The sequence below is a fragment of the Canis aureus genome, chromosome 15, assembly GCF_053574225.1.
Source record: "Canis aureus isolate CA01 chromosome 15, VMU_Caureus_v.1.0, whole genome shotgun sequence".
Lineage (NCBI taxonomy): Eukaryota > Metazoa > Chordata > Mammalia > Carnivora > Canidae > Canis > Canis aureus.
The window spans coordinates 55,160,977-55,187,404 of NC_135625.1; the positions used below are offsets into that span (position 1 = coordinate 55,160,977).

The 26,428-nt window shown below is 41.6% G+C and overlaps 2 protein-coding genes and 1 pseudogene across 25 annotated transcripts in view; 2 read left to right on the forward strand and 1 right to left on the reverse strand.

Annotated features, from left to right (window-relative positions):
• CALD1 (caldesmon 1) overlaps positions 1–11,906 on the forward strand; it is a 189,171-nt gene extending 177,265 nt beyond the window's left edge. For 8 of the 9 annotated variants that reach the window (XM_077849996.1, XM_077849992.1, XM_077849991.1 and 5 more), the window contains 4 exons: positions 828–965; positions 1,630–1,725; positions 6,934–7,014; positions 9,562–11,906. In XM_077849996.1, coding sequence (XP_077706122.1) covers positions 828–965; positions 1,630–1,725; positions 6,934–7,014; positions 9,562–9,570 — 324 coding nt within the window. In that variant the 3' untranslated portion in view covers positions 9,571–11,906. The remainder of the gene's footprint in view (positions 1–827; positions 966–1,629; positions 1,726–6,933; positions 7,015–9,561) is intronic. The other variant, XM_077849994.1, reaches the window with a different exon arrangement.
• Positions 11,907–14,591: 2,685 nt separating this feature from the next.
• On the reverse strand, positions 14,592–18,610 carry LOC144284182 (ras-related protein Rap-1A pseudogene; annotated as a pseudogene).
• A 4,522-nt stretch (positions 18,611–23,132) lies between these two features.
• Positions 23,133–26,428, forward strand: part of AGBL3 (AGBL carboxypeptidase 3) — a 65,320-nt gene continuing 62,024 nt past the window's right edge. For 2 of the 16 annotated variants that reach the window (XM_077850003.1, XM_077850005.1), the window contains exons 1-3: positions 23,321–23,654; positions 24,540–24,647; positions 25,562–25,622. In XM_077850003.1, coding sequence (XP_077706129.1) covers positions 24,585–24,647; positions 25,562–25,622 — 124 coding nt within the window. In that variant the 5' untranslated portion in view covers positions 23,321–23,654; positions 24,540–24,584. Of the gene's footprint in view, positions 23,181–23,320; positions 23,655–23,690; positions 23,843–24,539; positions 24,652–25,561; positions 25,623–26,428 lie in introns of those variants that run through there. The other 14 variants (XM_077849998.1, XM_077849999.1, XM_077850008.1 and 11 more) reach the window with 12 other exon arrangements.

Sequence of the window (26,428 nt, forward strand, 5' to 3'; positions counted from 1 at the left end):
GTTGAGTCGACCAGAGCTCTAGCAGGCCTTGCAGCATGTGCCCCAGGCCACAGAGCAGGACCACCAGAGAAATGAATGATTCTAGTTATGCCCATCACTACTGCTGGAAACAGGTCTTGAATGCACAGCTTTCATTTTTACATCTGTTCTTTCCTCCTTCTGGTATATTCTCCATACACAGGTCTCTCAGGTTTCCAACATGTCCTGTCGTCAGTCCTTTGTATGTAGAATGGCATTGCTCCTTCTTTTCGCCTCACCACTTCCAAACCTTCTGTTGTCTCTCAGTTTAAATGTCACTTCTTCAGAGTAGCCTTCTTTCTTCCCTAAACTAAGTATTATTCCCCTCATGTATGTTCTCTGGGCATGCTTTATAGCACATTTATCTTTCAGAATACTTACCACAATGTGAAATAAATACTTGTATAACTAGTTACTGTCTTTCCCTCCTATTAAGATGTTAAGTCCCCTGGAGACTACAGAGCAGACTGTCTTGAGTAGCTCTATAGCCCCAGAGCCTAGCACAATGCCCTGCACACATAAAGCACTTATCTATTGGAGAAATGACATGAAATATCACCTCCACAATCATTGGTGTTCCAGTAAAAGGTATCATTTCATTTTTGAAAGATCCTCAGCTGTAGGTATTATGGTTTATGTGAGGTCTGTATACCATCCGAATGTAGCTTTACAACAACTTTTGGTGAAGGTGAACTTTTTAAAATATCATAATGAATTTTGAATGATAATGTTGAGGAAGACAAGCTCACCATAATTTTATGAGAGCAAACTTATCAGCACCCACCCTAAAAATAATTCACACATTTCAGGGAACAAAAACCACAAAACCTGTAAAGCCAGCAGCCTCAGATCTTCCCGTTCCTGCTGAAGGTGTACGCAATATCAAGAGCATGTGGGAGAAAGGGAATGTATTTTCGTCCCCTACTGTGTCAGGCACACCAAATAAGGTCAGTATAGGATTCTGGTCTTTTAATTTTAGAGGTTGGGTTTGTTTTTTCCTTTTTTTTTTTTTTTTTTTTTTAAGGAATCACACTACTTAATTATAAAAGCAGTGAAGAAGATGTTAATTCTTTCAGAGACAATGTGTTGAGGAGCCTAGACTGTGTACTATGCTCTGGCCACAGTATTCCAAATGAAGTGCCTGAAATTAATCGCCCACCCCTGGAGTTGGGAAGGGGGTGAGGTACAGGGGAAAGAAAACCAGATAACATGGTCTTTTTTTTTTTTTTTTTTAAGATTTTGTTTATTTGTTTGTTTGGGAGAGGGAGAGAGAGCACAAATGAGGGGAGGGGCATCGGGAGAGAGAGAAGCTAACTCTGCACTGAACAGGGAGCTCAATGCAGGGCTCCATCCTAGGACCCTGGGATCATGACCTGAGCTGAAGGTATATGCTTAGTGACTGAGCCTCCCAGGTACCCCTAACATAGTCTTTAAATATCAAGCTTAAGGCTCATTTTATTCAAACTATAAAATATAGAGATCAATAATTGATTAGTGTCACATGATGGTTATGCAAAGTAATACCTAATAATAGTATTTTGAGGTTACTTATTTAGAGTCTTTTCCAAGTAAAGTTTTTTTTTCTGTAATAATGAATTATTGACTTTGTAGGAGACTGCAGGCTTGAAGGTGGGGGTTTCCAGCCGCATCAACGAATGGCTAACTAAAACCCCAGATGGAAATAAGTCACCCGCTCCCAAACCTTCTGTAAGTAGCTCCGAGTTATTCTGAAGTTTTTTGATCTCCCAGTTTCCAACACCAGAAGAAAACAAGCTGTTCGTCTATTTGCCTAGGAAAGACAATGCTCCTATTCTTTGCTGTCACTCTGAATAACAAACGAGGAGGGTCTCAGATTTAGAGAGCACATCTAGAGCAGCCCATACCCTTTGCCCCAGAGGGTAAAATGGAACCACAGTCACCTCTACACCCTGAGTGGAGTACCTCGCTGGAGCTCGACGCTACTCACATTTACACTCTTAGCCAGTTTACTTGTTTAGCTTCCATTCTATAAATCACAGTTAGGAATTTGAAAGTGAAAATGTCAAATTATCTTGGCCACGTCTCAGTCAAGAGCACTCCTAGACTTATTCCCAAAAGAATGTATATGTTGGCTATTTTGAACACATATTTTCTAATTTGCCTAATTTCTGTAACTTAACACAAAAATATAGTTATTGGGCTGTTGTTGAAATGATTGCTTTGACTTTATTGTCAACACCTCCAAATGAAAGTCATTTGGAGAAAAAGAACAAACAACACAGTAAAACTGGAAACTATAAAAACGGTTATGAATGTTATTTTTGGAAATCTAACATTTTCTTATTAAGTGTGGCTATCTTACTATAAAAATGTCCTCTTAAATTTTTCATTGAATGTCTGTGATAATTGCCTTGCATTTATCATTATAATCAAAAGCCTTATGAATCTCCCTACTATATATTTGTGGACTTTCTCTATTAAGTTGCTTTTATACCTTTGTTAGTGCCCAAGGGAGCACAGCTTCCATTGGAATAAACTACTCCAAGCTAGAGGTAGAAGAAAAGCCTTGCTAAATCATCAACTGCTGCATTGCTGACCATTTAATTGCATCGTTGGGCTCCATATTTAATCTCCAAAATCATCAGTACAGTTTATCACTTTTCCAATTTAAAAAGAAAAAAAATGGCAGTATTTCCATACATTTTGTGGGCATGACTCCATGTAGTCACTTGATTACCATTCAGCCTGAGATTTTTTTGCATGAGGGCTTTCAGGAAGTATAAAACTAATGTAAACCTAAGCTAAAATTGGAAAGTCTACATATTGAAAAAAAAAATTCTTTACCTCATCCAAATAGATACAGAAAGAGGGGCCTTTACCTAGAGAGAGTTTAGGCGATGGATCATACCCAAAAGGTCCATTCTCTTTAGTGCTTCAAATTTCCCCCAGCATCCAGGGTGACCTAAGGAGTAGAAATTTCTTTTATAATGGTAACTTATATAGGTTTTGTGTGTCCAGACCAGTGATTATTATCCCTTCTGAATCTTGGACCTCTTGAAACCTAATAAAATTTAAGGACCCTTTCCTCTACAAACGTGAATTTGATACAAATTTAGCAAGCTCATGGACCCACTGAAGATCTCACAAGATAGAAAGACTAACGAGAAAAAGGTATATGCTTTCCTATTTGATGAGTAGGGCACATCACTAAATGAGATGATTACTTTTTCACATTTACAGTATTAACAATCTCATTCATTTTTATACCATACTATATTCTTGTATTTGGCCCAGGACTTGACCTCTACTCTTTTAGCAGCACCTTAACTGATGAGTTTGTCATCAACTGTGTTATCCTAATGGGGAGGTTAAGAGATTTAACTTAGTTATTAACACAGCAGGTATAATAACTGTGCAGGTTTCCATTCAAGAAAAGCCCACTTTCTGGTAGGACCAAAAATTATTATAAGGAAATTAGAAAAACCATCGCCTGCTTTACCTGTGATTTAGGAAGCAATTCACTAGACCATCTCCTAGAGGATGGAGAGGAAAGGAAAGAAGGAAGCAACAATTAGTATAGATTGTGGTGACATATTTTTTCCCATGTCCCATTGGATTTGGCAGGCTAGTGTGGCTCCTTGGATGAAGGTCTGATCGGAAGGAAACAAATGTAATGATGTTGTAAATAAAAGTTCGTTTGAATGTGCTTGGTAAGCAGATTTACTTACACATTCCAGGCTTACTACCCCCAGTGCCATGTTAAAGTCTCAATAAACAACATGGCAGTTTCTTTGCAGGAGGACATGACTTGGACCCCAGCAAGGGCAAGAGGGTAACCCATAGACACTCTGGGTCTGGCAGAAAAGAGACGAGATTTCTAAAATGAAGAACAGGCTGAAAGGATCCTGCAGATGCATAAAACTTGTTAGGAAAAGGTTAAGTCTGGAATGGCAGCTTAGAAAGACAGGCTAGTGTGGCTCCTTGGATAAAGGTCTGATCGGAAGGAAACAAATGTAATGATGTTGTAAATAAAAGCTCGTTTGAGTGTGCCCAAGGATCTTGTGCAGGTCTTGTTCAGGTGGTCTCACGCTGGTGGCCTGCAGCTAAGATCTGTGTAGTTTGGGGGCTGGTGTGTTTTATTTCCCTTTATAAATTTGTAATTTGAACATGTTTTTGAGGTGTGGAGGCATACATTCTTGAATTCCCTGATTCCTTTCTTTCTTTTTTTTTTTTTAAGTCTCCTTACACCAGGCCTCTTTAGGCATTTGTGTTTCCAGCCTGGCCCTTGACAGCAGGCATCTAAATTTGACACCCTTGGGATTATAGGCAGCCTGAGCCTGAGCCCAGGATGTCAGAGGATTACCTAAAGATAACAGCAAATAGGAGGCCCCCCAACTGCGCCTTCTGGTTTGGGATCAGAGAGGATTTATCCTCAGCTCCTTGTTAATATTCCTTGGTATACATGGGTAGAAGGGAAAGCCTGAGTTTGTTTTGGCAAATGTATGACATGTGGCCACTAAGGAAAAATTAGAGGAAAATTCTTTCACCAAAATAGTCCTCACCCAGTGAAACCTCAAGAAGGAAAGAAATAATCCATGAGACTCATGTTCTGTTCTAAAATTCCCTGAAGAGAAAAACCACCCTCTACCACTAGTTATGTAATAATTTTAATATGTGCTAAAAATTAAAAGTGTTCAAGGTAGTTTGTCAAATTAATATTTTTTAGGGTGCCTGGAAATTATTCAGAGTGAAACCCTGATCTACACCTGATTCTTTACTGGGACATCTACTGGGATTTGTGGGCAGAATTTACAGGATTTTGGTGTAACTTTGTAACTGGAATTCAGTTCTGAGTATGTCTGCTTTATCTGGTTTGACTGGTTTTTTTTGTGTCTAACCTACATGTTATATACAGCATTTTAAGTGCTAATTTGTCTTTCTTTTTGTTTAAACAAACCTCCAACAATGTCTTTCTCAGCTGAATTCTCTTCTTCATTTTCTGATCTCTGGTTGATTGGAAACTTGCTTCTCCTGCCTTCATTTCTCCCTCTTCTTCTGGAGTGGGTCTTTCTCTAGAATGTAGTCTGGTCAGGTAATTATTTATTTCTTCCCCTTTGATTAAAAATGCCAACTTACCACTTGGATATGAATATTTTCTTAAGATGGACTCCTTAGACTGTGTGAGTGCTCTCAAAAGATTAATGGGCAGGAGTTAAGGGAAATACAATTCACTTTCTTCAGTAGAACATTCATGTGAAAGAATTATAATTGTTTTATATGAATCAAATAAATAAAGTATACTAGCCATAATAGCCACTTTCCAGAGCTTCCATTAGTATGTTCCTAATTATAGTTTCCCCAATTTTAAAAGTCTTCCAGACAATTTGGCAACTTCTACCTATATTGGCAAATGTAGTGGAATTCTTCAAAACAATCTGATTTGTTGCTTACTGGTTCCAAGTTAAATAGGTGTAACTCTCTAAAAGAATATCAGGAATCCATGCCACAACAGAAATCCAGAAACTCGGTAAGATTAAGGTAAATCTAAAATGCTTCACATGGTACCATTTAACCAGTGCGTTCTCAGTGTCAAGATTTCAATAGTATCTATCAAAAATATGTTCATTTAGACCAGTGTCTGTGGATAAATGCAATTGTTATTAGCTTTGCCTTCCTAATGAGAAAATGTTTTGCCAAAATAAACATTACTATTTCAGTAAAACACATTTATTTTCTACGAACCACCTTTGCCAAGTACTAATGTAAGCAAATGCTGGAAGAAAAGTAAATGGAAACAGAAATTTGGATCCTTATCCAAACCAGATTAATTATGAGGTAGTAAATAACCAATCAAAGCTATGTAACTGTTGCCAATCGTATTTTAGGGTTTTCTTCCCAAGATTTCCACATGCTCTCACACATGTCATCAACTCAACCTCTCTTATGGGTACAACTTGTGGTAAATCTTCCCTTTTGTAGGGCTAGGCTCTACTGATCCACTTCTGAATTACCCACTTACTCCTCAGGAAACCCAAAATGATTTTAATCTGAGGAAAGTGCAATTAGAAAAGTGTCTTAGATTGAGCTGCCCAGAGGCAGACCCTAATAGTAATTCAAGTATAAGTAATTTACTTGGGAGGCAAAGAAAACATTCCAGGAAGTGAGTCAGGGAAAAGAAGGTAGCCAATAAGACTATTAAGCAACTCACCACACGGGCTATTAAAACCTAACCCCACCGGGGCGACCCTGGAAGCCGCCATAAAACACATGCTTCACAGTTCTACCTGGGGCATGAGTGAGCCTGAGAAATAATCTTGTACCAAATCTCATCAGTGAGTGATTGAGGACTGCTCCTGGGTATGTTAACTCTCTGAACTTCCAGTCTGCCTCCTGGGTGAGCAAAGTGGACATCTGTAGCCAGAGAAGGTCCTCACGCAAAGAAATGGAGTGTTGGCGTTTGGAAGTCAGGCTGGTATGCACTGAAATCCTAAGGGTTTAGGGGATACAGCAGGATGCTGAAAGAAAGTTCATCTGCAAGAGGTGAAAGAAATGCTTATCCGACCCCAAAAGAATTATTTAAAAGGAACGTATGTTCTATTCACTTCTAAGAGCATAGAAAGTTGAAAATGACTACATTATGTGAAGTATGCTTGCATTCCAGTTCTGCTAATCAGCAAACTGTAAGTCCTTGGTGGAGGACGGGAACTACATGCTGGTTAATTCCAGCCCATTCTCATATTATAACATAGATCCAAACACCATAAAAAGCAAACAGTGGCTAATGATCCTTTTGATTCTACCCATTTTGAATCACTAGGATCAAGTGTATCAAACAAGAAGCTGATTCAAACAAACAACAGAAGTGATGATTTATTTGTATCTGGCCAGAAAATATGAATGGCCACCTATCAACTTTTTCTGCTTTTTCTTCATTAGGATTTGAGGCCAGGAGACGTATCTGGCAAGCGGAACCTCTGGGAAAAGCAATCTGTGGATAAGGTCACTTCTCCCACTAAGGTAATCTACTGGGAAGATTTACTTTTCATAGGTTCTTCTCCTGCCATATCCTCCAGTGTGACATCCCAGGATCAAATGAGAAATATCACTGATCCACATAGCCTTTTCTAGGCAACCATCAGCTTCTAAAAACTTATATATGGTGCAATGAGAAATGAAGTCACAGGGCCTTCAGAATTGTAGGCTTGACAGTCCTAACAACGTAAAAAGTCTGGACCTGTAGAGTGGTTCACAATAAGACATTCTAGAAGCACCACAGTGGTAGGAGTGTTGACAACAGAGGTTGTAGGGTATATACTTCCTTACACGGTCCAGGCTTGGAGCCACAGCCATTTGAAGATTACCTAGGGAGAAACCTCTATCTCCCTAAGTGGCTCCAGAGCTGCTTTCTGGAACCATTACACTGTCAGAAGCGTAGGACCCAAGGTTGCTATGGCAAAAAATTAATATAAGTCAGGCAAAACTTGCCCCCCTATAGAAACTCATGGCTAAGAATGCTTGGATTTGTCGTGTGTGTGTGTGTGTGTGTGTCCTCTGGTCAATGGCTATGCTTATTCTTCATAAAGGAGGCTCTGAACAATATCTGAATGATGCTCAGACTGATCGTAGGACTCCTTGTTGTCCAAAGAGCTAATTCATTTTGGCTGTAGCCCTTCCCCCATTTTGAGCAGTTAGCCCAGTCTCCTCCTTTCATAGAGGGAAAGTGGGAGAGAAATCAGAGAGCAACCAGAAGCAGGGTTAGGCCAGTCTGCTTAGGGGACGATTTAGAAGCACTTTTCAAGCAAACCCAGGACTGAGGAACCCCTCGAAGGCCACCAGAGGATCCCTACTGTTCCCTGAAGCAACAGAATCTCACTTCCCTTCTCCTCCCTTCTACATGCTCCTATGTCTGGCACAGCTGCCTAACGTGCTGTTCCATCTCTCGATTCGTTGATTGCTCTTACATTTCAGCAAAATCCACTGGCCCAGTCTCTCTATTTAAGGCGGTTTTTACATAACTTTTCTAAGTCATTGCTAAACATATTAAAAGTATCTAGTAATAATTATCACCACTACTCACCACTATGTCCACTCTGCAAGGCGCTGCTCTACCTTCTCAATCTATGTTATCTCATCTGATGCTCCCACCACCCTGTGGAGTGGGTCTTTTTATTACCACCGCCCCCCCCCCGCCGCCGTTTAGAGCTGTGGAAAACAAAGCACAGAGAGGTGAACTTCCCCAAAACCACACAATGAATAAGTTAGCAAAGCCTGCATCAAAACTCAGGCAGTCTGGTCTGAGCCTGCGTTCTTAACCACTATGCATGCTGCTTTCCTTTGAGGGTTGCATAGTCAGCAGAAAAGAGAAAGCTTAAAGTTCCTAGCACAATTTTCTCCTGGTGGAGGGGGTGGGGGGTAGGGGAATGGAATCATTTATTAGTTTCTATTTTAAGACGAAGGATGAACTTCTATTGGCCTAAGCCATCAACGGCCCCTCTAGCATCCATCTCCGACCTCTCGGAAATGGCAGTCCAAATGTCTATATGGGCTGCTTTCTGAGAAGAGGGCGCCAGCTATTCATAGCCTATCAGCACGGGTTTCATGAAGCCTCTCTGAGTAATATACCACTGAGCCAGAGTTCTGGGAAATGGAGTATGGAGACCATCTGGAATGGTAACCACTCAAGAGAACACCACTCACATTCGACACCTGAATGGTACTGCTTGGAACTGTGCAGTGTGGTGGTACAAGGTGGAAAGGTGACAGGGTGAGTCTTCACCTACACTGCCCACTCATCCTCGGTCTATACCAAGAAGCTCTCTGTACAATGATATATAATATAATAATAATATAACCGTGAGACCCAGAGCTGATTTTATGAAGTAGCAGAGTAGGTGACTCCTTCACTCCAAAATGTCAGGCTCACTACACCTCATGCAGTCACTCCTTTGAGATGGAAGTGCACATTCGAAAATGCAGACTCCCCACACTGGTATTCGTGAATATGTCAGCAAGGATTTCTAGCAACTAGCTGAAGAAAAGAAATGGTATACAAATAAGAGCGTGGCCCAGATAAGTTTCAAGGGTCAGGGTGTAAGAATAGGAGGGAAGAAATAAAAAACAGGAGAAGAGGAAAGATAAACACATTCTACTTCTCCATTGTCCTTGACGTGGCCAAGACTGAGCCATTCATCATGTATGCCTGTTCCAGAAAGCATGCTACAGGTTACTGGCTCTTCGAGTCAAGTTTTAAAAAGAAAACACACACACACACACACACACACACACACACACACAAAACTCCTTGACTGTGAATGCCACAAGCAAGGCTAATGATCAAGATGAGGAAGGGGAATATAAAGAAGAAAGAGAGAGAAGTAAAAAAAAATCAGCAAAAGAGAGGGTAGACTAGAAGGTGAGGAGCATATTTGAATAGAATACCAACAGTAATCCTCCCTTTCATAAATATTTATTCCTACCATATTTCAATTATTTTTTTTCTTCCTCTGACACAAAACATCTGGCTGGAATGCCATGGCCTGTGAATTTAAAGCTCTCTTCTCTTAGCAGGTTTGAGACAGTGGAAGAAAGAACCCAAAGTAGCCGCTCAAGATGCTGGACCAGCTCAGTTGAAGAGGGGCTAGTTTGTTCTGTTTTATATTTATGTTGATTTACTAAATTGAGTTCATTTCCTCTTGTTTTATTTTTCATTATCCCAGTAAACCCATGTATATTGTCACTATATTTAATAATCACAGTCTAGAGATGTTCATGGTAAAAGTACTGCCTTTGCACAGGAACCTGTTTCTAAAGAAACCCATGCTGTGAAATAGAGACTTTCCTACTGATCATCATAACTCTGTGTCTGAACAGTGATACCAACCACACCGGAAGTCAACAAAAGGAGCTTCAAGTTGAAAATTGCCTGAGGAATGTGTGCAGTGCCCAGAAAAACAAAACCACGAGTGGTTTTGTTTTGTTTTGCTTTGTTTTGTTTTAAATACAGAAGTCATGTTGTTTCTGCACTTTAGGATAAAGCATGGAAGAAATTATCTTAGAAGGCAATTCTAACACTTTCCGAAAGTAGACCATTTCAGATTTGAGATACTGCAATAATGATTGTCTTAAAAAAAAAAAAAAAAAAGATGTACTGTTAAGGTATTATTTTTTTCATGCTGATGAATATCTAAATTGGATTATGATGTTAGCTGACATTGGTACTGATTCTTTAGGTTGGTTGCTTGTGGATTTCTTTGGTAGCAATAGCAAACCACATTTTAGATGACCTGATCATGTATGTATGTGCATACACATATGCAAACACACTAATGGTAGAAAGCTTTTTTATGCGCTAGACTATTATATTTAGCAATATGTCCTTGTAACTAGCCAATATCACAGCTTTTTAAAAATTAAAAATCACAATATTATATTAATATTTCATATTTGCCAATAGATTCATGGCAGGATAGGTATTGATATGTTTCCAGTGTCCAATAACCTGTAAGAAGAGAGATTAGAAGTGTCAAAAGTAGTTGACATTTTCTATAAAGCATAGTATTTAGTTTATAATTAAAAACAATCTTGAAGTCCAGTGTGTATTGTACTAAATCTACCATCTGAGTCAAACTCAAAGCTGGCTCAGAACTCTTTTCTTAAAATCAAGTCCACAGTAGGTTGGCTTAGATGGTAAATGAGGTCTCTTCCTTCTCTAAAATTGGAAGACAAGAATTTTTGTCACAAAACTGTACAGATTGGAATTACACGTGTGGGTATACTGAGACCAACTTTGGCTAATGTCTGGAAGCAGAGAAGAAAAGTGAGCAAAAGCAACATGGAGGAGCTATGACAGTGTTTCCATTCTTAATAGACTGAACTATCTTTTAAATTAAACTTTTCTATTTTTATTCGTCATTGGTACTCATCATAAGTTGATACCACATTGAATTTTCAAAAAATATGTGTAACTTTTATTAGTTTTACCTTTTCCCCTAGAGTCTATCGACTTTCATTTTCAGATTTTACACACACAGTCTAGATATCACATCTTATTTTAGCGTGTAAGTATTCATCTGTTCTCCACAATAAGTGATTAAAGAGAACTCCAGTGTCTTGGCAATACCTTCTAGCATAGAAATATACATGCAGTGTAATTCTATAAACTTATACCTCATTTGACTTAACCAAAATTGTCTTAGTCTCAATTCCTACCACGTTGAGGGAGCCTCTCAAATGACTTATAATCTACAGTATTGCCCTAGAAGAGCTAGCCAGGGCAAGGCTGGCATGAGGAGTGACCACTGCCTTCCAAAGTCTGTTTTCCTCATAAATCAGTAAAGAGTTGCTGAATCCTCTAGCTTTAGCACACCTGGGCCAAAGGAGGGGAAGCCAACAAGACTGCACAGGTCATCTACCCATGACAAAGTAGACGTGAGTCTATGATAAAATGAACTAGAATTCACATGCAGTGCCTGATTTCAGCATTGACTCCCATAATTGGAGGGAAATGGATCAAAATTTGAATTAAGGCCCATGGTGAAGGAACATTGCTTTGTTGTACTTTTGAATAAGAGCTTCTCCTGATCACTATTATATATTTTTTTAGAAAGTCTAAAGTTGAGAAGAGAGTATATCAGTCCTGACTTTTATTCCAATATTGGATGGAATAAGTTTTAGGGTAGAATTTTGTTCAGTTTGGATTTAATCTTTTGAAAAATAAATTCCTTGTTTACTTGTTTGATTACAATTCTCTTTGTTATCTTTAAGAGGTAAGACTGCAAGGTGACTAGCATGTTCTGTGAATCTGCCATTCCTAAAAGTTTTATAAACACTTGATATTTTTCACTGATAATTGATCGCTGCAATAAATATATATTGTGAAAATGCATCCACAATAAATGGAATTCCTCCAATGTCTGCCTTGCTTATTTTTATGCACTGTATTGATTACAAACAAGAGTTATATCTGTTTTAATAAAGATGGTGGCATAGCAAAATATGTATTTCAGATCGAGTCTCGGTTTCCCTCTTTAAAAAAGAAAAGCCACTTCATATTTTTTAAATAATTCTTATTACAGGCACTTTTCTAATGAAATAGTGAAACTTGCTCTAGTAGGGACAACTGATCAAACATGTATGGAAAAGGTTAAAAGGAGGTATTAAAAAAATTTTCTCCTTCCATGGGATCCCTGGGTGGCTTAGCGGTTTGGCACCTGCCTTTGGCCCAGGGCGCAATCCTGGAGTCCCGGGATCGACTCCCGCCTCAGGCTCCTGGCATGGAGCCTGCTTCTCCCTCTGCCTGTGTCTCTGCCTCTCTCTCTCTATGTCTATCATGAATAAATAAATAAAATCTTTTAAAAAAATCCTCCTTCCAAAAAAAGCATCTTGCTCCATCCTTCCTTTCATTCCCCACCTTGTTACACACCACCCCCTCACTCCTAAGATAGAAGTACTGTTTTCCAAAGGTAGTGTCTTTTATAGTAGAAATGGCCATTTAATATTTACCCTTCATTTGCAGAATACTGACTATTTAAATGTATAAACTACAATTAAATCCAGAGATTTTTTTATTGTAATTTTGTGTATTTATGTGACATTGGTCAAATATATGAGGTTTTTCTTTTTTTTTTTTTATTTATTTATTTATTTTTTTTTATTGGTGTTCAATTTACTAACATACAGAATAACACCCAGTGCCCGTCACCCATTCACTCCCACCCCCCGCCCTCCTCCCCTTCTACCACCCCTAGTTCGTTTCCCAGAGTTAGCAGTCTTTATGTTCTGTCTCCCTTTCTGATATTTCCCACACATTTCTTCTCCCTTCCCTTATTTTCCCTTTCACTATTATTTATATTCCCCAAGGTTTTTCTCATAATGGTTTAAACTGTGAGCCTGGAGCCCCTGAGCAGTCCTCTACATCTTGCCCATAAGATTGGGTGGAATTCAATGAGTTACTGTAGCTTAAGAAATAATTAGTACTTTTGAGTTCTACGTCCTAACAAAATGGTGATCGGTTTAGACAACATGATAATTGTCATCAAGGTTCATTCCCAGCATTAAATAATGAAAAGAATACCATCTACAGTACTGGTACCAGACTGATAGGATTAGGGATGGATGAAATTTAATTTTACAACATGCATATTCAAGTTATAAGTGTAAAGACGTTATAGTCTCTTGTATGATGTGGCAACAGGTCTGTATCACAGGTGTTTTCCTACTCTTGCTTGCATGTGTACTCCAAATGGAAGAACGGATTTCTAAAAATCTCATGACCCTAAATATGTGTTCTTCTCCAGGACCAAAGAGACCTAACAATGTCTTGATTTGAGTGTTATGTTTGTTTGTATCAAGCTTATTAATCATGTTGTCCAAACATTCTGTACCCTTACTGATTTTTCTTTTATTCCACATCTACTATTAAGAAACACATGTGAAAATCTCCCTGTGTCATTATGGATGTGTCTAATTTTCCTTGTAATTCTGTTAATTTTGCTTTCCATATTTTAACATCATATTTTTGGTGCACATGCAAATCTAAAATCATTAAAGCTTCCTAGTAAAGTATTTTAACTTTATGAAGTAATCCTCTATTTGCATAACAAACTTTTTTGCCTTACAGTTTATTTTTTCTATTCTTAATATTGCTACAGTGGCTTTCTTTTGATTAACAGTGCATGAGTTAACTTGTTCCACCCTTTTGCTTTCGACCTTGGGTTTTAGATGTGTGTCTCTGAAAATCGGAGACCTCATAAAATCAGAATCATTAGGTTTTAGTGCAGACTGATCATTTCTGAGTTTTACCTGGAGTATTTTAGTCCTTTTACATTTTATGTAATTACTGATATTTCTCATTATTATTTTTTGGTTTAGTATATTTATACATTTTAGCTCTGAAAGCCATACAAATCACTTATCCCAGTTTTTTTCCTATAAAAGACTCATTTTCCCAAAAGCATTATGCACAATTTTAATTAGAATATAATGACAATGATATTTCATAATTTTTTAAATATGAAATGAAGTCAATGACTCAAAGTTATCTGCTGCAATGAGTTTGAGGGGAAATCTCGCAATCTATATCATTACAGACATAAAGTATAATGGTTCAACTTACAGTGTTTGACAGGGAGGAATCATGATAAAAAGGTCAGTATGAAATCATTTGATTATAGCAACAATATCTAACATTTGGAATGCATCCATACTTTTGTGTAATCATATGAGAGTCAACTATATTTATTTTCACATCTGTTACAACTTCTATTGGAAAGGAGAAATACCATGGTCTTATTTTCCAAGAGATATACACAGAATAATTTTTTTTCAGGGGATTTGTGCAAGCCAATATAAAACTTAACTTCCTCACATAATATATAAAATAGAAGATGCCTCTTCAGGTTTAATTTTTTAAAAGATTTTATTTATTTTTGCAAGAGAGAGTGAGCATGAGTAGGGGTTGTGGCAGAGGGAGAAGCAGACCCCTCCCTGAGCAGGGAATCCAACTGGAGACTCAATCCCAGGACCCCAGGATCATGATCTGAGCCAAAGGCAGACATTAACCCACTGAGCCATCCAGGCACCCCCAGATTTAATTTTTAAAGTCCAGAATGCTGGCACTTCTCAATTAGGCATTCCTGCAATCTGGCTGAGATCTGCTCCAGCAGACATAATTTCTTTTTAGGCTTCTTTTCACTGCTATTTTTCTATCTATCCATCTGATCGGGTCATAAAATATCTCATTAATGTTGATCTTTGACTCTTGCTAAATTTTGACCCTGTTCTTTGCCAGCTACTCGCTCATCTTCTAGCTCACATTTATTGCCTACCAAAGTCATTGGAACATCTTCTGTGTCCCTAACCCATAAAATGTGTTCCCTCGGGTCCTATAAGTCATTAAACGTGGACTGAGCTGTAATAGAATATACCAGAGCAAACCCTTGGCCATTCTTCATAGACAAGTCCCTCACCACTGTCAGTTGTCTGTTCCTGCTGTGTCCAGGATTCCAAGCATACACTGCTGGCAATGCACTTCAGCTTGCCTTGTGTAGGACTCTTACATCGTTGGGTCGTATTTTTCAAAAAAAAAAAAAAAACCTCCCTGAACAAACCGAACTGTCAGAGCAGACTTCCCCACGCCTCCTGAACCAAGGACCACCAGTAGCTTGTACTCATGTGTGATGTGGTCTGTTTAAATACTGACAATCTCCCTCACCTCCCTTCCCACTCACTGGTCTGGCACCTCCTCCACCTGCTCCATCTCCTCCTCTACCTCCTCTACCTCCTCTACCTCCTCCACCTCCTCTACCTCCTCCATCTCCTCCTCCACCTTCTCTTCCTCCTCCACCTCCTTCACTTCCTCCATCCTCTGGGCAGTGGCTCCTCTCCAGCTCTGCACTGTGGCGACAATGGTGGGGGCACTTCCAGAATGCACACATGGATATTTTCTCATTTAACTAGCATCCTAGTTATGTGCCACCTGTTTGATGTACTTTTCCTCACTTGCTTTTACACCAGGGCTACCTGTGCTTCAGAGCATACAGTGATCTTCAGGAGGCAGCTGAGTAGCAGAGCTAGACTTTTGGCAACCCTATGAGGCTGGAGGGAAAAAGACTAGTCTGTCAAAGGTGAGGATTTGTCAAATGACTTACAGGTCTACAAAGAGCTGACTCCTGAAAGTTAAGGGCGAGCTTGAAGTAATCTGGTCCCTACACAGATTGCCACCTTCCTTAATGTGAAGAACAACTGCATTATTCTAGTGGAGAGGTACATGACAGACAGGAAAAGCTACAAAATACGGAGTAACAATTCAAGGATTTAAGAGAAAATATCACAAGCCTCTAGTACATAACTGTCAAAGAATTGCAAGGTATATGATGGACTCAGTGTTTAGAGGGAGGAGAAAATACTTCATCTAGGGGTAATCAGAAAAAAAATAAAAGTATTTGCCTCATATTCCTTTGTTCCCCCAGCAGGATACCTGGTGCACCACATGGAATTGTGCTTGATAAGTGATACGATTTCACAAACAACCCAATTTATAAACTCTGTGCTGAATGTACTGCTGTCAAGTTTTGTGGTAAAGCTTTCAGAGCACTGAGAGGCCAATTTGTTTTATAACATTTTTGTTCCCAGATTTATAATTACTGTTCTCACCTCAGCCCTGCATTTCAACTCCAGGGCCTCTTGGATGGTTGGCCTCTTGCTTTACTCTACTGCAGATCTGACAGCAGAGTTTTGCCAAGGCATGGTTTTAGTGAGGTTGGCTTTTGCTCCCTTGAAATAGGATTTCCAACAAACGTCTCCATAAAAATAGGTTGTAGAAGGCCCAACCTTCTACATTTCTGCCTGGATAAAGAACACTCATTCAATAAACTCTTACAGGATGCACTAATATGAGCTATGTGAAGGAACCGCAAATCATACAGAACACAGGATTAATTTCTTAGCTAGTTGTTAATCACACTCAGCATTCTTCCACACCAACCTACTTTTTTTAGAACAAATGCCGTCTTTTGTAGGTCGAGTGCCTGCCAAGTCGAGCAACACAGGTGCTTTGAGTTTTTTCAAAGGATGGAAATCAGCTGTCCTAAGTGCACTAGGGTTTCTAAATCCTTGGTGAGCAACAGAATCAATGGTAGAAATCATTGCAAGATGTAGGTTCCAGTCCCAGGAGATTCTTAGTTACAAAGAATTTTAGTGGGCCAAAAGCTGAGTTATCTAATACCTCTTTGCTATTCAAATACCTATTTGGTTTTTTTTTTTTTTTTAAGATTTTATTTATTCACGAAAGACAGAGAGAGAGAGATAGAGCGAGAGAGAGAGGCAGAGACACAGGCAGAGGGAGAAGCAGGCGCCATGCAGGGAGCCCAATGTGGGACTCGATCCCGGGTCCCCAGGATCAGGCCCTGGGCTGAAGGCGGCGTTAAACCGCTGGGCCACCCGGGCTGCCCCTCAAATACCTATTTGTAAAATGCAGATTCCAGTGCAAAAGGACGGGGAGGGCCTGAGATTCTACATTTCTCTTGGGTTCCCAGGTGACGCTTCAGTGGCTGCTGCTCTTTGGGGAAAACATTTCAAGGAGCAAGGGTTCACTCTAGGCTCCGTGTGGGAATGTGTGCTCCAAAGATTTCACTGAAAACAACAGAATAAGATCACTTGCTACAATATAACACTTGATATATCAACTGCCTTAATCTTTACATCAATTTTAGCAGATAGGTGTTGTTACTATCTCCATTGTCTAAGGAAACTGAGACCCAGAGAGGTTAAGTAACTTACCCGAGGTCATACAGCTCAGTATTCTGGTTCCACAGTCTATACTCTTAACCCACTACTGTAGTGGTTCCCAAACTTTAGGGTGCATCAGGATCATCTGGAGGGCTTGTTAGAGCACCGATTGCTCCAACCCAGGGTTTCTGACTGAGGCCTAAGAATTTGCATTTTCTAACAAACCCTCACATGATGCTAATGCTGCTGGTCCCCTGGATCACCTGAAAACCACCCCCCTTTCACCAGACCAGGTTCCAAGCCTAAGAATGCACCTTAGAAACTGACGTCCTTCATGACCACAGGGCCTATGTTAACTGGCTGTACCAGTAAATTGACCAAGCTCAGAAACCCAACATTCTCTATAAAGTCAGAGTGGCGGTGCACTAGTTTGCAATGAGAAATTGCCCTCATGAGAACACTGAGCTTCTGTGAGCAGCATGATTTTTCTGCAAACTCAGGTGCTACTTCCAAGAAAGGGGGCTTCCAAGAGAATCACTAAGGACAAGAGGTGTCTGATTGAAGGGTAGGCTGGCATTCTGTGTCCTGTTGGATGTGTGTCTAGCCAGGAGTTGGCTACTTTGTCTCTCTGCTACCTGAGCTCATAGAAAAGGGAATTGAAAAGAACAGGCCAAATAGGACAGCGCTGTGCCTATGTATAGAAGATGGATAGTTCCCATATGTGCCCACCTGTCGTAAAGCTGCTTGGGAAGATGACCCTGGTTCAGGGGCGATACTCTATTGTCGTGTAGGGATCACCATAACCAGGCAAGTAGATGCCGAGGAATCAGAGTGATATGGTGTCACTGTCACCAATTGGAGATCTGCTGGTCAAATGAGAATGACAGCTAATATTTCATTGGGTCCTTACCATATTCATATTCCCAGCATTTTCCAAGCATTTCGCATGTTACTCATTTAAACCTCACAACAGCCCTACAAGACAGGCGCTACATATCTCTCTCGACCTATGATAGGCTCACAAGGCAATAAATCCACTGTCAGTTGAAAAGATCCTAGGTCAAAAATTCATTTAATACACCTAACCAACCAAACATCATAGCTTAGCCTAGCCTGCTGTTAGCCCAGTGTTAGGCAAATTATCTAACACAAAGCCTATTTGATAAAGTGTTGAATATCTCATGTAATCTATTGAATATTGCACTGAAAGTGAAAAAACAGAATGGTTGTAAGTATACTGGTTGTTTATCCTCAGGATTCCATGGCTTCCTGGGCGCTGTGACTCCCTGCCAATGCCTAGCATTATGAGAGAGGACCGACCTGTATATGGCGAAGCCAAGAAAAGATCCAAATTCAGAATTCCAAGTATGGTTTCTATGGAATTCATATCGCCTTCATACCATTGTAAAGTTGAAAAATCATAAGTTGAACCATCATAAGTCGGGGACTTTCTGTACTATATTATCCACACCCTACATGTAAATTAATTGAGGCAAAGAGAAGTTAAACAATTTGCTCAAGGGGCACCTGGGTGGCTCAGTTGGTTAAACATCTGACCCTTGATTTGGGCTCAGGTCATGATCTCAGGATCATGCACTTGAGTTCTGCTTGGGATTCTCCTCTCCCTTTCAATCTGCCACCCCCACCCTGTGCAGTGCTCATTCATGCTCTCTCTCTCTCTCTCAAAATAAGTAAGTAAATCTTTAAGAAAAACCTCAAGGTTTGAACTTGGAAGCAGTCAGAGAGGCGTGGCCCTATAACAGGACATTCCAGATCCAGATAGTCTGAGGAAGGCCAAGATGGGTACTAGAGGACCCCAGGGCTTCCAGGACCTAGTATGGCTTCCCAAACTGTGATAAGACCTCTAAAGCCATATAACCACTAACTTCTGTGATGTCATAAATAACTCCAATTGCCCTAGTTGCTGCATTTAAGTCTCTGCCTAACAAATTCAAAGTGATCTACTTACACAAACTAAATTACATCCCTAACACAACTTACATTTGGATGTCTTGCTAAAGTGAATTTTCCTCCTGATTTCCACACTAGTAATTATGCTCTTTGGAGGATTGTTTTGGTTTTTCTTTTCCTCTTTTCATTTCTTATTATATTGCCTGTTATACTGCAGGCTTAGACTAGATAAATTCACCAAAAAATAGGAGGAGGAAAAGTTGCTGCAGGAGTAAAGTTGCCTTGCCAAGAAGCCAAAGCTGACTATAAAAGGAGTCTGTCCTGTGAGCTTCTGAGAGAAGATCATAGGGAAGGAGAACAAAAAATCAGACTGACAAAGTCCCTAGGAGAAGCTTATTCCAGGCCTTACTTCCACTCTAACTTACAAAGAATTTCCACTATACAGTACGTCTGAAATGGAGTATGTTTAAATAAAAAGAAAAAAGTTAAAAGGAAACAAGTACTTAGAAAACTATTTAAAATTTCCTTAAGAAGGATGGGCAGCCCAGGTGGCTCAGCGGTTTAGCACCACCTTCAGCCCAGGGCCTCATCCTGGAGACTGGGGATTGAGTCCCACATCAGGCCTTCCTGCACAGAGCCTGCTTCTCTCTCTCTCTCTCTCTCTAATAAGTAAATATTTTCTTTATATAAATAAATAAAATTTACTTAAGAAGGAAATCCCAATGAAATCTCTTTCCTAAAAATGATATTGACTCCAGTTAAGCCTCACCTAGAGAGTACAGCCTAGTACTAATTCATAGCCCAGTCTTCTCTCACAACCTTTGTACTTACTGCTTTCTTCCCTGAACATCAACTTGGCCCAACCCTTCACTTCTGGTCTTCTGGTCTCAGAGGCTTCCCTGGACACACTATCAAAAGAGCTACCCCAGCTAGCTCAGTGGGTAGAGCACATGACTCTTGATCTCAGGGTCATGAGTTCAAGGCCAATATTTGGTATAGAGTTTACTTTAAAAAGAGATTGCAGGGGGGTGGGAGGGACGGGGAGGGGTGCGGGGTGGTGGGGGTGGTGCCTGAGTAGCACAGTCAGGTTAAGCTTCTGACTCTTGGTTTCAGCTCAGGCCACAATCTCAAGGTCGTGGAATTGAAACCTCCATAGGATTCTGCACTCTGCACAGAGTCTGCTTGAGTTTCTCTCTCTTTCTCTCTCCCCCCCCCCCGCCTCTTAAAAAAGAGAGAGAAAATGAGCACTATCCCTACCAAGGCCCACCCACCTGCAGTACTTGCAGGGCGGCTCTTAATTTTTCCCTCCTTTACTTCTCTCCATAGCAATGATCATCACCTGAATGGTTTTGTTCATTTGTTTTTTATTGGCTTGTCTGTCTTCCCCCATAACCTCCCTGAGGAATGTCTGTTTGGTTTCCTCCAATAGCCTTACTCGACAACAATCCCTGATGAGCAGTAGGCATTCAATATAAATTAGTGGAATTAATGAAAGAATAAATTATTATGATTTTATTTTTTTAACGTTTTTATTTTTATTTTTTAATTTATTTTTTATTGGTGTTCAATTTGCCAACATATAGAATAACACCCACCCGGTGCTCATCCCACCAAGTGCCCCCCTCAGTGCCCGTCACCCAGTCACCCCCACCCCCCACCCATCTCCCTTCCACCACCCCTATTTTGTTTCCCAGAGTTAGGAGTCTCTCATGTTCTGTCTCCCTTTCTGATTATGATTTTCAAAGTTTTGTTGAATTCTTTAGTATTTATGCACTAAAATAATCTTCTCCATAGGACTACTTGAAATATGTCTATGTAAATATTTAGACTATAAACCACGAGACTCAAGCCCCAACTCTGCCTTTAATTGCTTATGTAACCCGATTAGATCATTTCTTGGAGCTTCTTCACCTTGTATATCTGACATCCTATGGTTTGCAACCATGACTCTAAAATCCACCAGAAAAATAAGATTCCGTATTTAAATATTCTCTGGGCACATCACCTTTAGTTGCATGTGTATGGCATAAACAAAGTACAGTGGGGATCCCTGGGGGGCTCAGTGGTTTAGTGCCTGTCTTCAGCCCAGGGCATGATCCTGGAGACCCAGGATTGAGTCCTACATCAGGCTCCCTGCAAGGAATGGAGCCTGCTTCTCCCTCTGCCTGTGTCTCTGCCTCTCTTGCTGTGTCGCTCATGAGTAAATAAATAAAATCTTTAAAAAAAAAAGTGCAGCTATAAAGGCACCTGGTGGGGTTCAGACCAAGCATCTATGACATATGCCACTGGGCATGCACAGTATTTTAAGCTGAAGACAATCTGGGCCCAGCTTTTTGTCGCCCCCTTAACTGCCTCTAAGAGTTTGGAAAGAGGGCCTGCTGCAGGAAAACAGCTCTCACCAGAGGTAACTAGGAAGAGGCTGGGCTAGGTGTAGTAGGCCTGAGAAGCTTGGCAGGGCCTGTTTGTTCAGATTCCTCTCTGTGTCCTGCTGTTCCTGCTCAGCAAGGCACACATTTGCTCTTCCCATCTTCCTGTGAATCGTGGACCTTCCCTCTGAAGCCCCAGACCCCACCTTTTCCTTCATTCAGGATGCCATATGGGCCTCCATTGCCCCCCACGGAGCCTCTCAGGTCAGGGCGAGGTACCCATACCTAAGACATGAAACTCAATTTTCTATTAATCTCCTATCAATGCAATTAATACAGCAGCCCAAAGAACTTAGAACATTTTCCCTCCCATACACATCAAACATCTTGAAGGCTTTTTCAGCTGCACCTGGAAAACTGTTTCAGATATATTAAATGGTCCCCCAGAACTAAGAGCAGGAGGGACATCAAGATGATTTCAGGAACGGCGTCTTTGGGGCTCCGAGGTACCAGAGTGTCCGTCTGTTCCCGGAAGACCCTTATGTCATTAGATAATGCGGGGCAAGCGATTTGCGGTAGCGCCTCGTAAGGTAGTAAGCGATCTACACATTCGCCAACGATTGGGATCCTGGGAAGACTCCGGGCTGATGAGAATTCTGTGCATGCATCGCTCCTCTGTCAAGTATTGAAAGCGAAGTCTCGTTTTCCGAATGAAGATGAGGAGTCACGTGGTCGTGCCGGATGCAGCTCACATGGGTACAAGTAAAGGCCACCCAAGCCCAAGTCTTTTTTTTCTTTAAGATTTTATTTATTTATTCATGAGAGACCCAGAGAGAGAGACAGAGACACAGGCAGAGGGAGAAGCAGGCTGCATGCAGGGAGCCCGATGTGGGACTCGAACCCAGGACCCCGGGGTCACGCCCTGAGCTGAAGGCAGATGCTCCACGCTGAGCCCCCGCGCTGCCCACGAAGTCCGAGTCTTTTTTTTAAAAAACATTTTATGTATTTATTCATGAGAAACACAGGGAGAGAGAGAGGCAGAGACGCAGCCAGAGAAGCAGGCTCCCTACAAGGAGCCGAAGGCGGGCGTTCCACCGCAGAGCCCCCGGGCTGCCCATGAAGCCCAAGTCTTTTTTTAAAATTTTTTAAAAGATTTTATTTATTTATTCACGATAGATAAATAGATAGATAGATAGAGAGAGAGAGAGAGAGAGACAGAGAGAGAGAGAGAGGAGGAGAGAGAAGCAGGCTCCAAGCTGGGAGCCCGACGTGGGACTGGATCCCGGGTCTCCAGGATCGCGCCCCGGGCCAAAGGCAGGCGCCAAACCGCTGAGCCACCCAGGGATCCCCCGAAGCCCAAGTCTTAAGGAGCACGCTCGGCGGGGCCCCTCAGAAAGGAGGCCAAGACCCACGTGCAGAGCCGCAGGGACAAGTCGCCGCGGAGGCGCCACGCGCCCGCCTCCCAGCGCCGCTGCGACCTCGCTCTGCCCCGCCCCGCCCCCAGCTCCCATCATGCCCCGGGCACTCCGCTTCCTCGGCCCAAATCGCTCGTGCGCCGGCCGCTAGGCGGTTCCCGAGAACTGTGGGAAGTCTCGCGAGGGGGAGGCTGTGTGTGTGGCGGGTTGTGGGGGGGGAAAAGCGTCTCGTCGCCCTGGAAACGAGTGGCCTCGCCTCCGGGGGGTGAGGCGGGGCGAGGCGGGGCGGGGCGGGGCGGGGCGAGGCGGGGCGGGGCGGGGCGAGGCGGGGCGGGGCTGTTGAACCACAGCTGCGCTCCTTCCAGCCGCTAGGGCTTAGGCGCGGCGGGGCAGGACGTCTGCACCCCGCAAGGAAGGCACCAGCAGCCTGGCCAGGACTGCGGGGCGGGGCCGGGGGGGACGAGGGGGACGGGCCAGGGCGGCCGAAAGGGAAACAGCGTCGCAGACGAGACCCGCCCCCGGCCCTGCGGGGAGCCCGCGCGCCCCGGGGCATGAGCCCCTCCGCGCACCGCGCCGTCCCGCCGCGAGGGTGGCAGGAGCGCCTGGCCCACGCGACTCGCGGCCGATGAAACCCTCCGCGCCGGGGAAGTGACGGTGCCTGCCCCCCGCCCCCCGCGGGCGCCCGGGCGAGGACCTGAGCGTGTGGCTTTCCCGAGGCTCCGGGTTCGCGGTGCCGCAGGTCAGCGCCTAGGTGGGCTCCTCGGAGCGCGGCAGGGCGCGCGGGTTCCCGGATCTGCAGCCGTGGCGGCGCCCAGACCCGGCCGTCCCGGCCTCGGGATGCTGGGGACGTCCTCTCTGTGGCGTTCGTGGTTGTTTAATGGTCAATTGCTTTGGTCCTCGCAAAAGTGACAGCATCTTAGGACGGAGGTGCTGTTACTCGGTTGTCTTCATGACCCCGGGGCGGGGGGGGGGGCGGTTGCGTGGGAGGAGTAGCGATCGCGGCGGGTAGAACCTGCTGAGAGCTACTGCGGTTCAGGGGAGAGCAGTGGAGTATTTCCAGGGTATCTGCGGTATCCCAGACCATCGCACAGAGAGAGCATCATCTATAGAATAGTAACCACAACATAAAGAGGAAAGTGTAGGGCAGCCATTTGAGCTTTTGGTCAATGGAAAATTAAGCAAAAATTAAAAAAAAATTTTTTTTTGACCATATTGTTAGATTTCATTGAGTAACTATGATTTTTTCTTTGATTCGTGATCTTTTTAAATACCCTCAGGATTATTCTGAACCTGCTCTGCCGGGTGTTGAACTAAATACAGGATGTGAGTGTTGAACTAAATACAGGGCTGCGTGCTGGGATTTCCTTCTCAATTAAATTATTCTCTTGATTCGCCTGTTACTGCGGTTTTGGTCTCTTTTTCATGGCAATGGAAGATTTCTTCAGATGTTCGAAGTTGAATGTTTGATTAGCTGTGTCCTAATTAATTTAGGTTTTAGAGAAGCCTGTTGTCGCTGTTAATTACATACAGTTGGCTCTATCCGGGGGTTAGTCATTTAATGTAATGAACACCTTCAAATTCAGCAGAAAACTGCCCAGTAAGTTCCCTAGAAATTGTTTTACAGCCTGCCTACGTAATAAAAGAGATTTCAAGCCAGTTATTGGAAGAAATGTCAGAAGATTCAGAAAAAGAAGACTATTCAGATGGAACAATCAGTGATGAAGATGAGTCAGTATGTTTTTCTCGACTTTATTCCTACTTAATTTCAAATAAAACTTGTGTTATAAATTCCCAGGAAAAAAATACCATAAACTCAACTGGATGCAGAAATCAATTAGATGTTTAAATCACCTGTCACTGAATTTGGAAAATAATTTGAAAGCCAAGCTATTACCATGTGCAGTATGCCCCATCTCAGAAGAACCTACATCGATACTGTCTTTATGAGAAAATATTTTGGCTAAGATGCTTCTGAGTTTTACTTAACAGTGTGTACTAAATCATTACTAAAGTTTTATTTTTATAAATCATGTTCACTTATATGTATTAATTCTGTTACATCGTAGTATGTATCATAATACTGGATCCCATCTGTTCTAGACCTACTTTGTATCCCCATAATAGGTTTAATGTGGCTCTGATGTAACAAAGGAAAGGACACGGAGGAAGAAAAAAGGAAAAAACAAAACACAGTATTACAAAATAGTTTGGATCTAGTACATATTTTTGAGTGATTTCCTTCACATTTTAGTGAGGTTAAGGTCCCAGAACAAGCTCCCTTCAAATAACGTATCACCCTTTAAGTCCATGGCTTTCTGTGCTTCTTTTTCTTTTTCTTCTTTTTGTTCATTTTATTCATAGTTTAAACTGTTCTGCCAAGTTTACCAAGAATCTTTAAAATTTATTCCCTCCGTACATTCATTAATATGACTTTAACCAATGAAAGATAAAAACTTAAAGGTTTCAGGATTTTTGAAGTGTTGGGCACTTTGAGACCAGTAGCCCATAATAATCCTTTGGGTTTTTTTCATTCATTAAAGATTAGATGCACTCAATTCTAAGTACTCAAATAGATGTAAAAAAATTTCTGGATTTGGAAACTATTGGTATTAAAAAAAAAAACATTATAAAACTCTCTTGTTTTAGGATGAGGATAACTTAATGAAATTTGTAAGCGAAGATATCCACTCGTGTGCACTTTTAACAGGTTTGAACTTGTCCATATAATCTCCCTTCTCTTTAGGATAAAACCTTGAGTATTCACTCAAGGTCAGTGAAAAGTAAGAAAGTGTAGAAACTAGAAAAAAGTCAGATTGATTAATATAGAAGTGCATTCTGGTATTGGATAAGGAAAGAAAACATATCCACTTTTATAAGCATCTCTTGGAGTTCAGACTTTAAAGGTTTTAGGTAAACCTGATATTTAATGAAACTAAAAGTAGTCATTATTTATAAAAGGCTACACTTAACATAAGGAATTACATAGGCATTTCTTTAAATAACTAGCTCTATAATTTACAGTATGACTCGGGATCCCTGGGTGGCGCAGCGGTTTGGCGCCTGCCTTTGGCCCAGGGCGCGATCCTGGAGACCGGGGATCGAATCCCACATTGGGCTCCCAGTGCATGGAGCCTGCTTCTCCCTCTGCCTCTGTCTCTGCCTCTCTCTCTCTCTCTCTGTGACTATCATAAATAAAAAAATAAAAAATAAAAAAAAATTTACAGTATGACTCGAGTTATAATGGACAATGTTTTTAAAGTACATCTTTATTCAAATGAACTATGCCCGGGATCCCTGGGTGGCGCAGCGGTTTGGCGCCTGCCTTTGGCCCTGGGCGCGATCCTGGAGACCCAGGATCGAATCCCACATAGGGCTCCCGGTGCATGGAGCCTGCTTCTCCCTCTGCCTGTGTCTCTGCCCCTCTCTCTGTGACTATCATAAATAAATTTTAAAAAAAATTAAAAAAAAAAAAAAAAATGAACTATGCCCATGTAAAGAGTTTCCTTAATAAAA